The sequence below is a fragment of the Heterodontus francisci genome, chromosome 9, assembly GCF_036365525.1.
Source record: "Heterodontus francisci isolate sHetFra1 chromosome 9, sHetFra1.hap1, whole genome shotgun sequence".
Taxonomy (NCBI): Eukaryota; Metazoa; Chordata; class Chondrichthyes; order Heterodontiformes; family Heterodontidae; genus Heterodontus; species Heterodontus francisci.
Genome location: NC_090379.1, coordinates 49,114,357 through 49,137,377, shown reverse-complemented (window position 1 = coordinate 49,137,377; position 23,021 = coordinate 49,114,357). Strand labels below are relative to the sequence as shown.

General features: G+C 42.0%; 1 protein-coding gene across 2 annotated transcripts in view; it reads left to right on the top strand.

Moving 5' to 3' along the window:
- The window catches only part of xrcc3 (X-ray repair complementing defective repair in Chinese hamster cells 3), a 33,049-nt gene extending 11,979 nt beyond the window's left edge, over window positions 1-21,070 (top strand). The window contains exons 5-8 of one of the 2 annotated variants that reach the window (XR_010975685.1): window positions 1,500-1,712; window positions 2,554-2,600; window positions 11,703-12,885; window positions 20,060-21,070. Coding sequence is in view for 1 of the 2 variants with exons in the window: in XM_068039011.1 (XP_067895112.1) it covers window positions 1,500-1,712; window positions 2,554-2,600; window positions 11,703-11,952 (510 nt within the window). In the remaining variant the exon portion in view is untranslated. Of the gene's footprint in view, window positions 1-1,499; window positions 1,713-2,553; window positions 2,601-11,702 lie in introns of both variants that reach the window. The other variant, XM_068039011.1, reaches the window with a different exon arrangement.
- Window positions 21,071-23,021: the final 1,951 nt, after the last annotated feature.

The following is a 23,021-nucleotide window of genomic DNA, read 5'->3' as shown; positions in this document are numbered from 1 at the left end:
CCAACAACACTCAAGAAGCTCAACACCATCCAGAACAAAGCAGCCCACTTGATTGACACCCCATCCACAAACATTCACTCCCTCCACCACCGACACATAGTGGTAGCAGTATGTACTCCCTCTACCACTGCAGCAACTCACCAAGGCTCCTTAGACAGCACCTTCCAAACCCGCAACCTCTGCCACCTGGAAGGACAAGGGCAGCAGACACATGGGAACACCACCACCTACAAGTTCCCCTCCAAGCCACACACCATCCTGACTTGGAACTATATTGCGGTTCCTTCACTGTCGCTGGGTTAAATCCTGGAACTCCCTTCTGAGCAGCATTGTAGGTGTACCTACCCCACATGGATTGCAGCGATTCAAGAAGGCAGCTCACCACCACCACCTGAAGGGCAATTAGGGATGGGCAATAAATGCTGGCCTAGCTAGCGATGCCCACGTCCCAGGAACAAATAATAAAAAAAAACTTAAGTTTAAAGTATGATATGCTAGCAGTTACTATTTCGTAAGGAAATGAACAGGTTACCAATTACATTTGCACTTGTGAATAAGTGTGTATGGGCTGCAAAATTACACAAATTAAAACAAAAGGTTCGTAGAAATGAATAAGGAAATGTTCTGGCTTTTGAAAATGATTTTTTTTGCTGTGGAAAGGTACAAAACAGTTACAATGGAGTCCATTTACTCTGATGTAAACTTCGTAAAGTTTAACTAATTTTACTTTAAACCTTGATCATTGATTCTATTGAAGTATTTTGAGCTGTTTCTTTTTAATAATGGTTGCAATGGGGTAGATGATTCATTGTAGCTATCATGTACATATCTGCTTTAGGATGAGAGGGCTGTGATAATTGATACAGCTACTGTTGCAAAGTTAGGCTTTCCATTGCTAAGTAATCAGCCCTGATGCACACACAGGTACACACAAATGTTTTACACTTCCCTTGATGCAGTGTGACTCTGGATTTGCACTACGGGAATCTCCTCCAGCTAAATTGGATTTAATGCCTGTGTAATTCTGGTGTGTGCACTTCGCTGGAACTTCTTCAGGATTGATTCTATGCTGGATTCAGTTTGACATAGAATTCATAGGGTCGATAAATTATAAAATTGCTTGCTATTGTCCATATTGGCTTCATTGTTTGGAATTATCTTGTTCTACATGTTCTGTAAACATTTTGAATATAATTCCAGTCTGTCACCAGATTACTTCCTTATTCACCGAAACCTGCTTGGGTTTGTATTGGAGCAGATGAGGTTGGTGATGGGAAAGAGTTAACTTGTGTCCTGTAGTAAACCACTTAATATAATTGAATATGAAATGACTACCAATTTGGCATACCTGCAACTGAGGAGTATAATGTGTATGTTGGTAATTATTTTATTTTTTGGTGTGCACATAAAAACAGTGAAGCTATAACTGTAAATTGTAATGTTTGAGTAAGTTAGGCACCTGGATTATTTTTTACCTTTATTTTGTTTGTTTTTGATAGGAATCCTTAAATCATTGTATTAGCAAAAGGTTACCAATATTGCTGTCACGAGGCTTGATAGGTCTCGTGGTGATTGATTCAGTTGCAGCTTTGTTCAGATGCGAATTTGGAGCCAATGATTCCATTGCCAAGGCCAAATGTCTTCAGAAATTCGGAGCCACGCTCCATCATCTCAGCCATCAGTTCAGTAGCCCCATCATCTGTGTCAATCAGGTATGACATTCCAAACTAACACTTGATGCATATTATTGTTGAAACACTTAGATACACACTTTGACATTTTTGCATCTCCTAAACCTGTGAAGGGCAAGATGCATGAGATCACCATCACCTCTAAGTTCTCCTAGTCACACATGATTCTGATTCAGATATATATTGCTGTTTCTTTATTGTTACTGTTACAATGCTGTTAGCAGGTTCCAGGATTTTAAGAGAAGCTTCGCCACACAGTAGTTTAAGAACCTTCTCAGGGAAATAAATGCCAGTGATTCTCACATCTTGAAAAAATTTTTAAAAAGTCATATAAACACTAAATATTTAAGACACCAGGCTGTGTTTGTTAATAGACAGCAGGTAATTTTTATAAAAAATGTTCTAGGTTTCTGAAATTTATTGTTGTTTGTATCACATTTTTAGATGAGATAGATGTTAAGTATAGATTTAAAAACTACTGTGGTTACCATCTGCTTAGCTCCAAAACCATGACTGTCTTTTCAACAATAAAAAGAATTGGTTTTGCAGCTGCTGTACTACCGTTAACCCATCACAACAGATAAACATAATTTGTATATTTGATGATAGTATTATGTAGCCAATAATTTAGGTCAAGAAAAGAAAGCATGAAAGGATGATCAGTCAGTTCCTGACCTTGTCCAGTGGAGCCACTGAGCAGAGTCCTGGCCCTTTTACCCTAAAAGGGTAGGGGTGGTGCTTTGTTTACTTTTCAGGGCTGTCTCCAACACGTCTCTTGCCGTCAATGGTGACTTTGTGAAGTAAATTAGAATGATTGAGCAGAAACTGACTACTGAACGATTTTTCTGCTCATCTCTTACAGATAGCTGATGCAATAAGTGATTCACATTTGGCTCAGAGTAATTTTGGGTAAGTTTTTTTTTTTTCCCTAAACGCTATCACTGGCATTTTAAGTTATGAATTATTTTTGAACAGTGTGAGAATTAACCATAAGAGATGAAGTGGAGTTGAGGCGAGAAGAGATCTAGGGATATGTATTCACAAATCAATAAAAGTCTCAACACAGGTTAACAAAGCACTGGGGTTCATTTCTAAAGGAATAGAATTCAAAAGCAGGGAACTTATGTAGAACCTTGGTTAGACAATATTTGGTGTACTGTGCACAATTCTGATCCCCATGTTACAAAAGGATGAAGTAGTACAGAAAAGCATGCAAAAAGAATTGGAATGATATCAGAACTGAGAGGATACAACTATTAGGAAAAACTGAACAGGCTAGAGCTCTTTTCTCTGGAAAGGAGAGGACTGAGAGGTGACCTGATAGGTCTACAAAATTATGAAGGGGTTTAATTATGTCGACATATACAAAGTATTTCTACTTCTAGGGGAGTCCAAAACTAGGGCCATAAATATAAGATAGTCACTAATGAATCGATGAGAAATATTGTACTCAGAAGTTGGTGAGAATATGGAACACGTTACCACATGGAATGGCTGAGGTGATTAGCGTAGATGCATTTAAGGGGAAGTCAGATAAGTACATGACGGAGAAGGATATGTTAATGAGGTGTGATGAAACCAGCTGGGAGGAGGCCTGCATGGAGCCTAAACACTTGCATAGATCTGATGCACAAATGGTCTGTTTCTGTGCTTTAAAATTCTATGTAATGAGGAGACCTAGGGATTGATGTGAAAGATAGTCAATTAGAGTGAATATAGATAATAGCTGTTATCCTTTTAAACTGTATTTATGACTGGTTTTCTAAATACTTAAGACCACTTGCATACGTCAGACACTTTTTGTTATTTAGAACAGAGATTGAGATTAAATTTAAAAGGTATCAGTTGCTTGCTGTGCCATGGAGTGGAAAGACTCATAATTACAACTATAATTTTTCACATACAACAAGAACAATATAGTGCTTTTAACAGTAAAAGATTCCAGTGTGCATCAAATGACTGTTATCAAACAAAATTTGACACCGAGCCACATATGGAGATACTGAGACAGGTAACCAAAAGCTTGGTCGAAGAGGTAGGTTTTAAGGTGCATCTTAAAGGAGGTAGCAAGGCCTAAGGAGGGAATTGGAGCCTAGGGCCCAGGCACCTGTAGGCACAGCTGTCAATGGTGAAGTGATTCAAATGGAAAAATACAGAAATCTTGATTGCTGATGATACAAAGTTAGGTGGGAATGTAAGCTGTGAGGAAAACACAAAGAGGCTGCAAAGAGATATAAGCAGGTTAAGCATCTGGGCAACAAGTTGGCAGATGGAATATAATGTTGGGAAGTGTGAAATTATTCACTTTGGTTTTGATAGAAAAGCAGAATATTTTAAAAAGGCACAAAACTTTTAAATGTTGGTGTCCAGAGAGACTTGGGTGTACTCGTACAAGGAACACAAAGTTAGCGTGCAGGTTGGCAAGCAATTAGGAAGGCAACCGGCATGTTGGCCTTTAGTGCAAGGGGACTGAAGTACAAGAACAAGTTCTCTTCCTTTTTATACAGTTCAACCCTAATTCAAATTGATTCAAAAGTGAAACCAACAACAGGAGGTCTATCTTTTGATCTCCATCAAACTTGGCCTGTCACTTCTTCGTAAACAACTTCTCCAGGTGTCCAGCGTTTATTGCGTTGGAAGTTAAATGGTATCCCAGAAAGGCTTGTTTTCCTCTCAGTTCCCCTTTTTAAAAAACATTTCCAGGGATTGTTTTTTTCCAAAGTCAAGTGGCCTTTACATGATTACCCCCCTGAAGAAATATTAAACTTTGGTGTTTTCAAAATGAATCCTCAAAAAATATATTTAACAAAACACAGAGGCACTTTCATAACAGTCTCAGGCTAAGGGGCTGATCATTTAGAACTGAGATGAGAAATTTCTTCACTCAGTAGGTTGTGAACCTTTGGAATTTTCAACACCAGAGGGTTGTGGATGCTCCATCATTTAATATATTCAAGGCTGGAATAGATAGAAAAGCAAAATAGTGCAGATGCTGGAAATCAAATAAAAACAGAAAGCGCTGGAAACACTCAGCAGGTCAGGCAGCGTCTGTGGAGAGAGAAACAGAATTAATGTTTCAGGTCTGTGACCTTTTCATCAGAACTGTCAAAAGTGAACGGGGGACGAAGAACAAAAGGGATGGTACAAAGCCAAGGGAGTGGTAATGGGACAAGTAATGAAACAAAAGATGTGTTTGGATGAGGTGTGAACAGCAGGATAGCAGCCATCTGAACAAAAAGTAAAGGGATTAAGAAAGAAACAAGGGGGGGGGGGGGGGAAATAAACGAACCAGCAAAAAAAAATGCAAAAAAAACCCCCAGAAAATGGTGGCAGAGGTGATGTCTAAAATTATTGAACTCAATGTTGAGTCTAGAAGGCTGTAAAGTGTCCAGTCGAAAGATGAGGTGCTGTTCCTTGAGCTTGTGTTGTCATTGGAACACTGTAGCAGGCCAAGGACAGAAAGGTTGGAATGGTGGGAGCTCAGGTCTCCTCCCTCTTCCGAAACATTGACGATTGTATCGGGGCCACTTCCTGCTCTCACCTTGAACTGGAAAATTTCATTAACTTTGTTTCCAATTTTCATCCTTCTCTCACCTTTCACATGGTCCATCGCTTCCCTTCCTTTTCTCGACCATCTCTCATTTCTGGGAATAGGCTGAGAAATCAATCAATATTCACTATAAGCCCACGGACTCCCACAGATACCTGGACTACACTTCCTCACACCCCATTTCCTGCAAGGACTCTATTCCATTCTCCCAGTTTCTCCTTCTCCATTGCATCAGTTCAGACAATGCAATCTTCCATACTAGCGCTTTCAACATGTCTTCCATTTTCCTCAAACGAGGATATCCCCCTCCTGTGGTTGACAGGACCCTTAACTGTGTCCAATCTATTTCAGGCACTACTGCTCTCACCCTTCTGCTCCCAGAACCATGATGGGATTTCCCTTGTCCTCACCTTCCACCTCACTAGCCTCCGTGTTCAAAGGGTCATCCTCTGCTGTTTCCGCCACTTTCAGCGTGATGCCGCCACCAAACATATCTTCCCCTTATCTTCCCCTTTCAGCATTCCGAAGGGACCGGTCCCTCTGCAACACCCTGGTCCACTCCCTGTCATCCCGAACACTTCCCCCCCCCCCCCCCCCCCCCTCCTTTCCTACAGCAGCTTTCTATGCAAGTGCAGGAGGTGCAACACCTGCCCTTTTACCTCCTCCCTTCTCACCACCCAAACACTCCTTCCAAATGTAGCAGTGATTTACTTGTACTTCATTCAGTTTAGTATACTGCATTCACTGCTCACAGCGTGGTCTACTCTACATTGGGGAGACTGGTTGACCACTTTGCGGAACACCTCCATTCAGTCTGCAAGCATGACCTTGAGCTTCCTGTCACTTGTCATTTCAATTCTTTACCTTGCTCACCCTCTGACCTTTTTTGTTCTTGGCCTACTACAGTGTTCTGATGAAGCTCAAGGAACACCTCATCTTTCAACTGGGCACTTTGCAGTCTTCCGGACTCCACGCTGAATTCAATAATTTTAGATCATAACTTCTGTCCCCATTTTTCTCAAGTTTTTTTTTTCTGATGGTTCATTCTTTCTCAATCCTTATACTTTGCTGCTATCCTGCCATTTACACCTCATGCAGACGCATCTTTTGTTTCTTGTCCCATTACCACTCCCTTTGGCTTTGTATCATAAAACCTTTTGTCATTTAATCTCTCCTGCCATCCACCGAAACACAGACCTTCCCTTTTGTTCTTCTTCACCTCCCCTCCCTTTCAGTTTTGAAAGTTCTGATGAAAGGTCACAGACCTGAAACGTTAACTTTTTTCCCCACAGATGCTGCCTGACCTGCTGAGTATTTCCAGCATTTTCTGGGATAGATAAAGTTTTTATTTCTCCGGGAATCAAGGGATATGTGGAGCATGTGGAAAAGTGAGGGTGAGACAGAAGGTTAGCCATGATTGTATTGAATTGCGGAGCAGGCTCGAGGTGCCATATTGTGTATTCCTATTATTATTCCATCTACTTATGTTCTTAAGTTGAAGGGTTGTAGAGCTGGAAGAGATTATAGCAATCCTTGGAAAGATTGGAAAACAAGATGAGAATTTTAAATTCGAGGCCTTGCTGGACTGGGAGCCAACGTGGGTCAGTGAGCATAGGAGTAATGGGTGAACGGGACTTGATGCAAGTTAGGGTGCAGGCAGCAGATTTTTGGATGAGTTCATGTTTGTGGACGATGGGAGGCCTGCCAGGAGATTAGTCAAGTCTAAAGGTGACAAAGGAATGGATAGGAGTTTCAGCAGCTGTTGAGCTGAGGCAGGGTGAGAAAGGGGCAGTGTTACCAAGGTGGAAGTCAGTGATCTTGGTGGAAGTAAGTGGTCTTGGTAATGGAGTGGATATGTGCTCAGTACTGGCCTCTGGGTTAAATCTGACATCAAGGCCACGAATAGTTGCTTAGCCTCACACAATTGTTCGGGATCAGAGTTTGAGGCGAGGACTGAAGTCAATGGCTTCAGTCTTCCCAATATTAATTGGAAATTTCTGGCTCATTGAGGATTGGATGTCTGACGAGCAGCATGACAAATCAGAGGTGTAGTTATGAGGGAGAGCTCGGTATCGTCTCCATACACATGAAACCTGAACAGGAGGTAAGCCATATAGCCCCTTGAGCCCATTCTGCCATTCAGTTAGGCCATGTCTCAGTTGCTAACACTCTCACCTTTTATTTATTTAGAGATACAGCACTGAAACACGCCCTTAGGCCCACGGAGTCTGTGCCGATCAACAACCACCCGTTTATACTAACCCTACAGTAATCCCATTTTCCCTACCACATCCCCACCTTCCCTCAATTCTCCTACCACCTTCCGACACTAGGGGCAATTTATAATAGCCAATTTACCTATCAACCTGCAAGTCTTTGGCTGTGGGAGGAAACCGGAGCACCCGGTGGAAACCCACGCGGTCGCAGGGAGAACTTGCAAACTCTGCACAGGCAGTACCCAGAACTGAACCCGGGTCGCTTGATCAATGAGGCTGCGGTGCTAACCACTGTGCTGCATCAGAAAGTTGTGGGTTCAAACCCCACCCCAAGACTTGAGCACAAAAATGAAGGCTGACAATCCACTTCAATTCTAAGGGAGTGCTGCACTGTCAGAAGTGCTGTCTTTCGGATGAAATGTTAAACCCTCTGAGATGGGCGTAGAAGATACCATGGCACTATTTTGAACTGTAGTAGGCGAGTTATCCCTGATGTCCTGACTAATATTTATCCCTCAGTCAACATCACAAGTAGAGATTATCTGTTCATTATCACATTGCTGTTCGTGGAGTTTGCTGAGCACAAACTGCATTTCCTACATTACAACAGTGACTACATTTCAAAAGTACTTCATTGACTGTAAAGCATTGTATAAAAGCAAATGTTTCTTTATGGCTGTTAGGAACATAGGAAATAGGAGTAGGCCATTCGGCCCCTTGAGCCTGTTCTGCCATTCAGTTAGATCATGGCTGATCTTCTACCTCAATGCCATTTTCCCGCACTATATCCATATCCCTTGATATCTTTAATATATAGAAATCTATTGATCTCTGTCTTGAATGTACTCAATGAGCCTCCGCCGTCCTCTGGGATAGAGAATTCCACAGATTCACCACCGTCTGAGCAAAGGAATTCCTCCTCATCTCAGTCCTAAATGGCCTGTCTCTTATTCTGAGACTGTGTCCCCTGGTTCTAGACCCCTCAGCCAGGGGAAACATCTTTCCTGAATCAACCTTGTCACACCCTGTTAGAACTTTGTATGCTTCAATGAGATCACCTCTCTCTTCTAAACTCTAGAGAATACAGGTCCAGTCTCCTCAATCTCTCCTAATAGGACAATCCTGCCATCCCAGGGATCAGTCTGGTGAACCTTCATTGCACTCCCTCTATGGCAAGTATATCCTTGCTTAGATAAGGAGACCAAAATGGTACACAATACTCCAGTTGCAGTCTCGCCAAGGCTCTATACAGTTGTTCGATAACAAATCGCAAATCTATTAACCTGCCTTTTATTCATTCCCTTGATAACTATAGCTAATTTACAATCTGTTAGCCTCAGCCTTAGTCTTGAATATTTCAATTGGCCCAGAATTCAAAGCCTTTTGGGGAGGGAATTCCAGATTTTTACTACCCTTTGTGTGAAATAGTCCTTCTTGATTTCACTCCAGAATGGCCTAGCTCTAATTTTAGAAATAATCCCTTGTTCCAGATTCACATACCAGAGGAAGTAACTTCTTCATAGCTAACCTGTCAAATCCCTTTATCATTTTAAAACCTCATTTGGAAGACCATATCAACCTTCAGAACTTGGAATACAAACCAAGCTTATGCAACCCGTCCTCATAACTTAACCCTTTAAGTCCTTGTATAGTTCTGATGAATCTGTGCTGTACCCACTCCAAGGACAATAATATCCTTCCTGGTTCTCAAAATTGAAGGTAGTACTCCAGATGGGATCAGACCAAGGCTTCATACAACTGAAACATAATCTCCTTTTGTATTCCAACCCCCTTGAGATAAAGGCCTGCATTCCATTAGCCTTTTTGATTATACCTGTGGACTAGCTTTTAATCATTTGTGTACATGGACAATCATTGTTTGAGAGATTGGGGAGGAGGTAGAGAAGGAATGAAGAATAATCCCAAGTATTTTTCAGGAGGGAGGAACCATTGTCAGGCTTCATATCTCCTTGTGCTTGATTTAGTTGATTTAAGATTCATTAGAAGAGGCCTGGCATCAGGCCATTTGTCGCCCTTTTGTGGAAGGAACAATATAATTAGAGCTAGCAGTGGAAAGTGACTCTAAGTGACAGAGTGGATAGTCAGAAGCTTTTTCCTAGGGTGGAGGAGTCAGTTACTAGGGGACATAGGTTTAAGGTGAGAGGGGCAAAGTTTAGAGGGGATGTGCGAGGCAAGTTCTTTACACGGAGGGTGGTGAGTGCCTGGAACTTGTTGCCGGGGGAGGTGGTGGAAGCAGGTACCATAGAGACGTTTAAGAGGCATCTTGACAAATACATGAATAGGATGGGAATAGAGGGATACGGTCCCTGGAAGTGCAGAAGGTTTTAGTTTAGGCAGGCATCAAGATCGGCGCAGGCTTGGGGGGCCGAATGGCCTGTTCCTGTGCTGTATTGTTCTTTGTTAACTAGGATTGGAGTCCCACCACATTCTAAATTTATTTCTCTTTGGTTTCTGGAACAATACTGCTTTTAGAATTTCCCATCCTTTCAAGGAAATACTATTCAAAATCACACTTCTTGACTCTAATTAAGAAATTGGTCCTATATTATTCCTTCAATCTGGATTGTATTCCACCTGCATTACTGAGAATCTTCTAGTCGATGACATTGTGTGATTGTCTCCGCGGTGATTTATACCTTCTTGAACTCCCTGTGCCTTTCAACATTGTTGACTGCATTATCTTTGTCCAGTGCTTTTTCTCTATGCACTGCCCTCATTTATGGTTCCATTTCCAATCTGTATCAATGCAGCCAGCACATCTGCAATGGACTGTTCCATGAGTAAATGTAATTCTGGTGTGTCCTGAGATTCATCGTTGTCTTCATCAATATGGTGCCCCTTCGCAACATTATCTGTCAGTTTGGAGCTTACATACAATGTTGCGAAGAGGCAACAAGTATACCTACTATGCCCATCTTTATCTTTCCATCTCTTGCCTTAAATTCCCATTTGTTGCTAGGTCAAGTTGTGTACGAGCCCAAGATTGGCAAGATAAAATCCATTTTGTTCAGTTGGCCATAGAAACTCCACACCTTAGCCACTAAGTCCATTCCTTCTTCCTGGATGCCAGTGCCAGCTCAAGCTCAGTACAGCAGTGTGCTCGATAAATGTTGAACTTCAAATCCTACATCCAGTATGTCACCAAGACAACCTATTTTCACTTGTATACTATCAACTGTCTCCATCCCTACTACAGCTGAAACTCTTAAGTCATGCCTCTGTCGCTTCCAGACTTAACTTTTCTAAAAGACTCCTCACTAACCTCCCAAACTTCATAAGCCCAGCTCATCCAGAACTCTCCTGTCCATATCTGTTTCAAACCAATTCTCGCTCACATTTGCCATGGTCCTTAATGATTTCTTTAGGCTTCAGCATATCGACTTCAGAATTTATGTTCTCACAGGTCATTCCTTGAACTTGCTCCATCCAAACTTTACAGTCTTCAGCCCCAAAACCGTGCAAGCACTCAGTTCTTCCAACTCTGGTATACTGTTATTGCCCCACTCCCTTTTCTCTCTGCATGAACATCAGCCACGCTTTCTGTCATCTTGCCCAATACTGTGGTGGTACATAAACCATCTGCCTTGCTAATCTCTTCCATTCTCCCTTAATGCCTCTTGACCCCTCAATCTTCAATCATGCTTTTGAACATTTCAGTTATTTTCTTTTTATCCTGCTCATATTTAGCTAAAAATTTGTTACATTACATGCATTTGTACAATTTTAAATTAAAATTGCTCCATATTTACCTACATGTTGTAGAATTATGTGATATTTTTACTAGAAATGTACTCAGTACATTTCTTTATCAATAAGCTGTGCCACAGAGTCAAACCATGCATTTGTGCTCACTTTTCGGCTTTGAGTTCTGATTTCAGCCAAGCCAACAAAGTAAGGATTGAAGCAAAAATGAGGAACTTCCCCATAAGAAGGGCGAGGGAGATAATCACATGCTTCTCGTACATTTTATTTACTTTGCAGGACCTCTTAATAGTCTACATAATTAAATGAAGGGGAAGCAAAATCAGACTGATGTTACTAATATATGAATTTATAGATGCTGCTTTATTTGAAAAATGAAATCTATTTGGTTTGTAAAGTATACAATGCTTAACAGATTATGCCAAATGTTGCATAGAATCCTTTGAAAAGGGGGATCTGTATTATAAATGTGATGGTGATTACATTGCAGTATTTGTTATCTGTTACTCTACTGTTTTGCAGCTTATTAGATAAAAAAGTATTACCAGCTCTGGGTTTGACCTGGTCCAATCAACTCCTGATGAGGTTAATGGTTAGTCGGACACAGCTCTGCATGGAAGGCAAGTTTCCTGATGACAAAGTGTGTGCCTCAAATTCTGGGACTGTTCTACGAAGAATGGAAATAATTTTTGCACCTCATCTTCCCCAATCGTTTTGCAACTATACAGTCTGCAAAGAAGGGGTTAGGGGAATGAAGGAAACAGGGGTATAACCAGGGCCAGTGGAAAAACCTGTCTTTATTTTTCCTTCCACTGCATCTTTATTTTTCTCCAAAGCAAATTTCCAGTACTCTTAAGAACTCCGCTGTCAATGTCCCTCACATCAATGTGAATTTAATATCCCAATATCATTTTATAATCATTTACATGGGATTTATTTACACAGTCACCATTTGTGCTATCATTATCACATTTAGCAGTTTGTATTTGTGATCTTCCCTCTATTTTTCAAAATTCCTGTTCACAATACTGGCTGGTCCAGCCTGCCCAAGCAATCACTCGGCTTGCCTTTAAATGGCTGATTGTTATTCTCATTATCAGCAGCTTTAACCAATATAAATAAATATGGCAGTCTAGAAAAGTCACAATCTCTTATTTATTGCATGAATTTTTATCATTCCACTGCTGAAAGTTCTGGTACCAGAAACAAAATATCAAGCAGATTTTAATAAAAATCATTAACTTTTTATCAACATTCTGCAAGTTGTCACAGACGGATGAAAACCAACTGTAAATTATAGTATTTAAGAATCTTTTGAGATTAAGAACAGCCATTTTTCTCTCCCTCTGTGCTCTCCTAACACAGCATATTAAGTTGTTTACTTCTATGTTCAACTTGTTTAAAATGGAGGGGGAGATCACCACCAACTCTAACATGTAGTAAGGCCAACAGGGTGTCCAGTCACATGACCTAGTAGCCACCCTTTTTAGCCTGTCTAATTTTGAAATAAATTCAGTTAAAGAGAACAGCTCGAACGAGAAACAGCTGCCTTGAAGCTCTGCACCCCTCTATCTCTGGTGCCTGCAAGAAGAACAGGAAAAGCAGCAAGAAAATCTATTTCTGCTCTCTGCCAGTTTCTCTCTCATCGGAAAGGGTGAAATCAGAAACTAAGCTGCCTCAGTTTATCTCTGAAAGTGCATAAGAAGTAAGTTTAAGAGAAGAGATTTCCTATGACTCCTACTCCACTCGGCATTTCCAGTTTGTAATTAAGCGGTTTTCTACTTGGTAAACGTCCTTGCTCTTTTGATGCCTTTACCTTTCCTTGTATGTTTGTGACCGTACGTTGCAAAGTTAACCCCCTCCTGAATTTGAGTGCGTGTTAATAAAAACAGTGGTGTGTGGTCCTTTAAAAGTCAGGGTTCACAAACTGAGGGAGTGGAGAAATACGCCATCAGGGTTTTTAAAAAGGAAAAATTTAAATTACAATCTGCTTACAGACAGGTTGTTGAAGATAGAGAAATTTGTTTTCAAAATTAGCTACCTGTTTGTAACAAAGTTTTCACCTGACTCAAGTAACATTCTGTGCATCTCAGATCTAACCTTGCTAATATTCAAGATTTTTTTTTTATTTGACTGCACTATAGAGCACTGAAATTATGCTGTGGGATAACAGTGTACAAACACGCAAGATGTTCATCTTAAATTTGTTTGACAAAATTTCAGGGCCTAGGTCTTTAAAGTCAGAAGCAGTTGATGTTAGGATCAGCAAATTAATTTTAAAAACATTCTTCCAGGGCGGGGGTGGTTTGCGGGTGGGGTGGGGTGTAGGCAGTTAGTTGCAGACTGTTAATTCCCAAGTGTTATAATTATCATTCTTGCACATCTGCTGCAGAGCATGAAAGTTTATAAGTAAGTTCAAATTGACAGGCAGTTATGGTACTAAACCTGTGACCATTTTTGTTTTACAAGCTTCTAGGTCACCTAGAAAACTAATTTTTACAATGTAGATTTTTTTTTAAAGTTGACATGCAAAGTATTTCCAAATTATGCTTGGAGAAAAATCTCATTTTAGATTGAGCAATGTTGAGTGAACATTTATTATAGCTAAATATCTAGGATCATTTAATATTTTTTCTTTACATTTGTATGAATCCTGTAATTAAGTTATTTGTGTTTAAATACAAATTCTATGTCGCTTTCAAGCCAATGCTCTGATTTAAATATCGCTGCTCCCTCTGAACGGTAGAATGCTTGTGTAACCTGTAGTGGATTTCTTGGGTGTCAGTATTTCTCTGAATACTTTTTCAGGTGGATGAGGGTGGTTGGGGGGAGCAGGTGCAACTGTACCCTGTAATTCCTGATGACCTCAGTGGTGGCCTACTTCCTGTCAATACCATAGTTAACCAATCTCCCTGCAATTTTGCCTCCTTTGCTGTTAGCAGGTAGCTGTTTTCTGTGGAACCTGCATCCCAATATTGAATAAGTGTACTCTTTGCCTAATCAACCTATCCTTAGTATTGCAGAACTTCCTTAAAGTTAATATTTCCTAAAATATTAACATTCCCAAATTTATCAATTTTTAAACCTTGCAAGATAGGATAGCCGAGAATGGAATTTAGATGATCAGTCCACAAGTGTGTTTGTGGCACATTGCATTGTTTAGATAGAAGGAGTTTGATAAGCAATAAGTAAGGTAAGATTCCGAACTTTACTTATAATTTGTTCTTGGACCAGCCAATAAGAATTTGGACAAGGCGACACCTGATGATGTGATCTCCAGATGATATATTAAGGCTAAAAGCAATACTCAACAAATCTAAGGCAGTCGATATCCTAGTCCAGGTGGCCTTTACTCTCCACCGTCTCTAGGGTATAGACAGCTTGTGACTCTTGTTTCTCCCTTTGTCATCTTCAAATCTGGGCATTGAGCTTCTCCAGGTCTGTTCTATTCTTCTTCGTAGCCAGTGGCTCCTCCTGGGTACTGATTGGTTCAAAAATATCGCTGTTTCAATTGGTTCTGCCATTTTGTTTGTCAGTACTTCCATTTGTACATTAATCATGATCACGTGCAAAATAATGTGTACAAACAGTTCATTATAGCCTTGAGGTCCATTAGATCATACATATCCAGCAAGACTCATCCTGCTTTTCTGTTGCATTTTGATCACAGCTTGTTCTGTAGTTTTCAATATCTGTTCTTTTGTTTCCCTTTATATGTTTGTTATTAGTCCGCATCACAATATAATTCAGGTTGACTCAACTGTACAGGCAGCATTTTTTTCAAGGCACACAGCTAAAATTAACTCATTTACCAAAAGCTTATACAAAAACTCAGTTGGCCAAAGGGCCTGTTTCAGTGCTGTATCTCTCTATGACTCTATAAATCATGAGTTTTATGAAAAGGCCAGAAAAATGACAATCAACATTTCTCACAGTATGTCTTTTTTTTATTGCCAACTTAATTTTTGGGGTATTTTCTCCAGTTCTATTTTGAGACAGAAATTGGACTATTAAAAACACTGGGTAAATGCAGAGAAAATCTGATTTTTTTTGAATTGGAACAATAGAAGATTAGAGATGCATGCAATAAGGGGGCACCTGTAATCATAGGTGACTTTCATCTACATATAGATTGGTCAAACCAAATTAGCAATAATACTGTGGAGGAGGATTTCCTGGAGTGTGTACGTGATGGTTTTTTAGACCAATATGTTGAGGAACCAACTAGAGAACAGGCCATCTTAGACTGTGCAATGAGAAAGGATTAATTAACAATCTTATTGTGCGGGGTCCCTTGGGGAGGAGTGACTGTAACATGATAGAATTCTTCATTAAGATTGAGAGTGAAATTGTTGAATCTGAAACTAGGGTCCTGAATCTAAATAAAGGAAACTACGAAGGTATGAGGCGCGAGTTGGCTACACAAATTTTCAAATCCTCTCTGGCCACAGGAGAGGTGCCACAGGACTGGAGGACAGTGAATGTGGTACCATTATTCAAGAAGGGTAGTAGGGATAAACCAGGTAATTATAGGTCAGTGAGTCTAACATCAGTGGTAGTGAAACTATTGGAAAAAAATTCTGAGGGACAGGATTAAGCTCCACTTGGAGAGGCAGGGATTAATCGAGGATAGTCAGCATGGCTTTGTCAGGGGAGATCATGTTTAACAAATTTGATTGAACTTTTCGAGCTGGTAACTAGGTGTGTAGATGAGGGTACAGCAGTTGACGTAGTCCACATGGACTTCAGTAAGGCTTTTGATAAGGTCCTGCATGGGAGATTGGTCAAGAAGGTAAGAGCCCATGGGATCCAGGGCAATTGGCAAATTGGATCCAAAATTGGCTTAGTGGCAGGAGGCAGAGGGTGATGGTCGAGGGTTGTTTTTGTGATTGGAAGCCTGTGACCAGTGGTGTATCGCAGGGATCGGTGCTGGGACCCTTGCTGTTTGTAATGTACATTAATGATTTAGATGTGAATATAAGAGGTATGATCAGTCAGTTCGCAGATGAGACAAAAATTGGTGGTGTTGTAAATAGTGAGGAGGAAAGCCTTAGATTACAGGACGGTATAGATGGGCTGGTAAGAGGGGCAGAGCAATGGCAAATGGAATTTAATCCTGAGAAGTGTGAGGTGATGCATTTTGGGAGGACTAACAAGGCAAGGGACTATACAGTGGATGGTAGGACCCTAGGCAGTACAGAGGGTCTGAGGGACCTTGGTGTACTTGTCCATAGATCACTGAAGGCAGCAGCACAGATAGATAAGGTGGTTAGGAAGGCATTAGGGATACTTGCCTTTATTAGCCAAGGCATAGGATATAACAGCAGGGAGGTTATGATGGAGCTGTATAAAACACTAGTAAGGCCACAGCTGGAGTACTATGTACAGTTCTGGTCACCACACTATAGGAAGGATGTGATTGCACTGGAGAGGGTCTAGAGGAGATTCACCGGCATGTTGCCTGGGCTAGAGCATTTCAGCTATGAAGAGAGATTGGATAGGCTAGGGTTGTTTTCCTTAGAATAGAGAAGGCTGAGGGGGGACCTGATAGAGGTATACAAAATTATGAGGGGCATTGATAGGGTAGATAGGAAGAAACTTTTTCCCTTAGCGAAGATGTCAATAACCAGGGGGCATAGATTGAAGGTAAGGGGTAGGAGGTTTAGAGGGGATTTGAGAAAAAAAATTTCACCCAGAGGGTGGTTGGACTCTGGAACACACTGCCTGAAGGGGTGGTTGAGGCAGGAACCCTCCCAACATGTAAGAAGTATTTAGATGAGCACTTGAAACACCATAGCATACAAAGCTACGGGCCAAGTGCTGGAAAATGGGATTAGAACAGATAGATGCTTGATGGCCGGCATGGACACGATGGGCTGAAGGGCCTGTTTCTGTGCTGTATGACTCTAATGATTGATTACATAACCTGTTTTTGATGATGGTTAGGGGACAAACCACAGCAGGATACTCCCTTTTTGAATAGTTTCGTAGGATATTTTACATCATCTGAGCAGACAGATGTGGCCTTGGTTTCATGTCAACAGATGACGACTTCAAAAATATAGCACACCCTGAGTTTAGGGGATTTTTTTCATTTATTTATTCGTTCACGGGATGTGAGCATCGCTGGCAAGGTCAGCATTTGTTGTCCACCCTCATTACCCTTGAGATGGTGGAGGTAAGCCACTGCGTTGAACTGCTGCAGTCCATGTGGTTGAGGTACACTCACAGTGAAGTTAGGAAGGAAATTCCAGGATTTTGATCCAGCGACAGTGAAGGAACGGCAATATATTTGCAAGTCAGGATGGTGTTTGGCTTGGAGGGGAACTTGTAGGTCATGGTGTTCTCATGCAACTGCTGCCCTTGTTGCTCTAGGTGGTAAGGGTCACCGGTTTGTAAGGTGCTGTTGAAGGAGGCTTGGCAGGTTGCTGCTGTGCATCTTGTATATGGTACATTCTATTGCCACTATGCACTGGTGGTGGAGGGCGTGAATGTTTAAGGTGATGGATGGGGTGCCGATTCAGCAGGCTGCTTTTTCCTGGATGGTGTCGAGCTTCTTGAGTGTTGTTGGAGCTGCACCCATCCAGGCAAGTGGAGAGTATTCCATCATACTCCTGACTTCTATAAGGTAAACAGTCTTTGGGGAGTCAGGAGGTGAACTACTCACCACAGAATTCCCAGCCTCTGACCTGCTCTTGTAGCCACAGTATTTATATGGCTGGTCCAGTTAAGTTTCTGGTCAATGTTAACTTCCAGAATGTTGGTGGGGAATTCAGTGATGGGAATGTCATTGAATGTCAAGGGGAGATGGTCATTGCCTGACACTTTTGTGGTACAAATGTCACTTGCCACTTATCAGCCCAAACCTGAATGTTGTCCAAGTCTTGCTGCAGGCACAGATTGCTTCATTAATGGAGGAGTTGCAAATGGTACTGAACACTGTCAATTAGCAGTGAACATACCCACTTCTGACCTTGTAATAGAGGGAAGATCATTGATGAAGCAACTGAAAATGGTTGAGCTGAGGATGCTACCCTATGGAACACCTGAAGCGATGTTCTGGGCCTGAGACGATTGTCCTCCAACAACTGTAACCATCTTCCTTTGTGATTGGTATGACACCAACCAGTGGAGAATTTCCCCCTGATTCCCCTTGACTTCAGTTATACTATGGGTCCTTGATGTTGCACTTGGTCAAATGCTGTCTTGATGTCAAGGGCAGTCACTCTTACCTCACATCTTGCATTCAGCTCTTTCGTCCATGTTTGGATTCTCCACTTGCCTGGATGAGTGAAACTCCAACAACACTCAAGAAGCTCAACACTATCCAGGACAAAGCAGCCTGCTTGACTGGACCCCCATCCATCACCTTCAACATTTGCTCCCTCCACCACTGATGCACAGTGGCAACTGTGTGTACTATATACAGGATGCACTGCAGCAACTCACCAAGGTTCCTTCGACATCACCTTCCAAACCCGTGATCTCTACCACCTAGAAGGACAAGGGCAGCAGATGCATGGGACCACAACCACCTGCACGTTCCCCTCCGAGCCACACACCATCCTGACGTGGAACTATATCATCGTTTCTTCACTGTCGCTAGGTTAAAATCTTGGAACACCCCTCCTAAAAGCCCTGTGGGTGTACTATACCACATGGACTGCAGCGGTTCAATAAAACAATTAGGGATGGGCAATAAATGCTGGCCAAGCCAACAATGCCCACATCCCATGAAAGAAAGAAAAACAAGGCTGCTTTCTCCCCATATCCCGTGCCTGGATGCGTGCAGCTCCAACAGCATTCAAGGGGCTCAATGTCATCCAGGACAAAGCAGTCTGCTGGATTGGCACTCCATCCATCCCTTAAACATTCGCTCCCTTCACCACTGATGCTCACTGGTAGAAGTGTGTACCATCTACAAGATGCAGTGTAGCACCTTCCAAACCTGTGACCTCTAACACCTAGAACAAAGGTAGCAGGCACATGGAAACACCACCAAGTGCAAGTTCCCCTCCAAGGCACACACCATCCATAGTTATATATTACCATTCCTCCACTGTCACTGGGTCAAAATCCTGGTACTCCTCAACAGCACTGTGGATGCTCCTACTGCATAGACTCACCAGCAATTACCAATTGGCAATAAATGCTGTCCTAGCGAGTGATGCCCACAAGCCATAAATGGATAAATAAAAAATATTGAATGGCTACCCAATCATCAGGAATTTGAATTTCTTTGTTGACTCAGATGTTGAGGAAGATGATTTCTTGGTATGTCTTCTTGTGAAACATGGGGCTGAATTTTATTTGCGCTTTGAACACGGCGGCCTTCCGACACGGAAGTGCCACTGAAGGGCCCCCATAATATAATGCATGAGGGCTCATTTAATTAGAGGGGGGAGGAGCGGCCGCCCCCGATGATGTAGAGAAGACGGCCGCAGTATCCCCGGCAATGGTGACGGGCGCCACTGCGCAGGTGCTGGCGCCATTTTTAAAGGGCTTCAAGCCCTTCACACAGATATAATTTATATGTTCTGATTTTTTAATTAAATAAACAATTATGTTATGGAGGCCCTTCCCCAACCCCCCCCCCCCACAAACCATGCTCTTTTAATTGGTCCTTATTGACACAAATCACTTTATTCCCTACCTGAGCTTTCCCCCCCCCAAACGTCTCTTATTTGGCCTTCAACCCCTTCTCACCATTCACACAACCAATAATAATAGTTTTCTCCACTCCCCCACTCCTCCCGCCCTGAAAATTTTATTCCTCCCCCCTTCCCACCAGGTCCTCGCCTCGGAAATCTATACGGAGTTCCGAAGGTGCGCGAAGGTAAGTTTATTTACATACCATTGTTCCTAATTTATGTCCATAGATGCTGGAACTTAGTGTGGGATGGGCACCAGAAGGTTTTTGGACCGAGCTTGAAAACAAACAATTATTGGAAGACACCTGTCTGCAGATAATTACCCAGCAGGGGTTGTTTTTGACTTTGGGAAAAGATGTTCGCAGAGAATATTTTGAGGTCAGGAGGCTTGTCTCTTGTGACATCGTTTATGGTTTTGCTTTGGACAGTGAGTTGGATACGGAAAATGTTTTTAGAAAGACAGATGGAGAACAAACCACCCCAGTCTGTTCCAGCAGTTTAGTAAAAGCCTGTCAGTTTTCCATCTCTCGAGGAGCTGAAACACAAGTGTAAGAAGACTGAAACTGTGGCTGGATTACTTTTGTAAGGCCTGTGTCTGAAAGCTCTGTTGGTGCATTTCCTGGAAGCCTCCCCAAACTGATCTTCAACGTCACCTGAAAAGAACTGTTCTAGGAAGATCCCAGTGACAGTGGTTTATATGCATTTGGGACGCGAAACCAAACCAAAGCACATCTTTCCGTGTCTTCACTTTCTTCTTCAAGAATTAGCAAGTATTTAACCAATATTTTGTGTTTTTTTGTAATAGAGCTCTTAAATGTAAATCCCTTTATTTTGCCTGTTAACCAGTGCATGTGCGTGTGTGTGTGTGAGGGGCTAAGGAAAAAGGGAACTTTTATATTTCAATCAGTGTTTTTATGCTTTACTTCATGACTGGTTAAAACGTGTTGGTGTGTTTTATTCTGGGAAAAATAGAGTATGATCGATCATATCGCTAAGTGGGAACATTTAAATATATGTTGTCACCTATGGAGAAGTGGGACTAGAATAAACAGTGCAGTCCTCCCACCTCGGTTGTAACGGCTGTACCATTATATGACTTTAATGGACTTTCTTTAGTGGGGCTCCCAATACTACATGCAATACCCTAACTGTGGCATCCACGTTTTGTATAAATTCATCATTGCTGTTTTACTCTTGTGTTTCATGTTCCTATTAAACCTAAAATGGTACTGCTTTTAATGCTATTGCCCTTTTCATAGTTCATTTGCACAAAATTACATATTTGAACCACTACATCTGTCATCCATCCATCAGTGTTTTCCTTTAAGCACACACTCCCATTCCTCATTTTTGTCTTAAAAAGTATTACTCTCTCTTCTCCCATTAAATTGCACCTGTACTTTTATTGGGCTAACCTGGATCTTCCTGAAGTTTTTTTTTATTCGTTCATGGGATGTGTGCGTCGCTGGTTTGGCCAACATTTATTGTCCTTCCCTAATAGCCCTTGAGAAGGTGGTGGTGAGTTGCCTTATTGAACCGCTGCAGTCCTTGGGGTGTAGGTACACCAACAGTGCTGCTAGGAAGGGAGTTCCAGGATCTTGACCCAATGACTATATAGTTCCAAGTCAGGTGGTGAAGGGAACTTGCAGGTGGCGGTGTTCCTATGCATTTGCTGCCCTTGTCCTTCTAGGTAGTAGAGGTCGCGGGTTTGGAAGGTGCTGTTGAAGGAGCCTTGGTAAGTTGCTGCAGCTCATCTTGTAGATGGTACACACAGTGTGTCGGTAGTGAAGGGAGTGAATGTTGAAGGTGTTGGATGGGGTGTCAATCAAGCAGGCTTCAAGCTTGAGTATTGTTAGAACTGCATCCATCCAGGCAAGTGGTGAATATTCTGTCACGCTCCTGACTTGTGCCTTGTAGATGGTGGACAGGCATAGGGGAGACAGGAGATGTTACTGGTAATTATAGACCTGTGAGCCTTACTTCGGTTGTGGGTAAAATGTTGGAAAAGGTTATAAGAGACAGGATTTATAATCATCTTGAAAAGAATAAGTTCATTAGCGATAGCACGGTTTTGTGAAGGGTAGGTTGTGCCTCTCAAACCTTATTGAGTTTTTCGAGAAGGTGACCAAACAGGTGGATGAGGGTAAAGCAGTGGATGTGGTGTATATGGATTTCAGTAAGGCGTTTGATAAGGTTCCCCACGGTAGGCTATTGCAGAAAATACGGAAGTATGGGGTTGAAGGTGATTTAGAGCTTTGGATCAGAAATTGGCTAGTTGAAAGAAGAGAGGGTGGTGGTTGATGGCAAATGTTCATCCTGGAGTTTAGTTACTAGTGGTGTACCGCAAGGATCTGTTTTGGGGCCACTGCTGTTTGTCATTTTTATAAATGACCTGGAAGAGGGTGGGTTAGCAAATTTGCAGATGACACGAAGGTCGGTGGAGTTGTGGATAGTGTCGAAGGGTGTTGTAGGGTACAGAGGGACATAGATAGGCTGCAGAGCTGGGCTGAGAGATGGCAAATGGAGTTTAATGTGGAAAAGTGTGAGGTGATTCACTTTGGAAGGAGTAACAGGAATGCAGAGTACTGGGCTAATGGGAAGATTCTTGGTAGTGTAGATGAACAGAGAGATCTTGGTGTCCAGGTACATAAATCCCTGAAAGTTGCTACCCAGGTTAATAGGGCTGTTAAGAAGGCATATGGTGCGTTAGCTTTTATTAGTAGGGGGATTGAGTTTTGGAGCCACGAGGTCATGCTGCAGCTGTACAAAACTCTGGTGAGACCGCACCTGGAGTATTGCGTGCAGTTCTGGTCACTGCATTATAGGAAGGATGTGGAAGCTTTGGAAAGGGTGCAGAGGAGATTTACTAGGATGTTGCCTGGTATGGAGGGAATGTCTTACGAGGAAAGGCTGAGGGACTTGAGGTTGTTTTTGTTGGAGAGAAGGAGGAGGCGAGGTGACTTAATAGCGACATATAAGATAATCAGAGGGTTAGATAGGGTGGATAGTGAGAGTCTTTTTCCTCGGATGGTGATGGCAAACACGAGGGGACATAGCTTTAAGTTGAGGGGTGATAGATATAGGACAGATGTTAGAGGTAGTTTCTTTACTCAGAGAGTAGTAGGGGCGTGGAACACCCTGCCTGCAACAGTAGTAGACTCTCCAACTTTAAGGGCATTTAAGTGGTCAT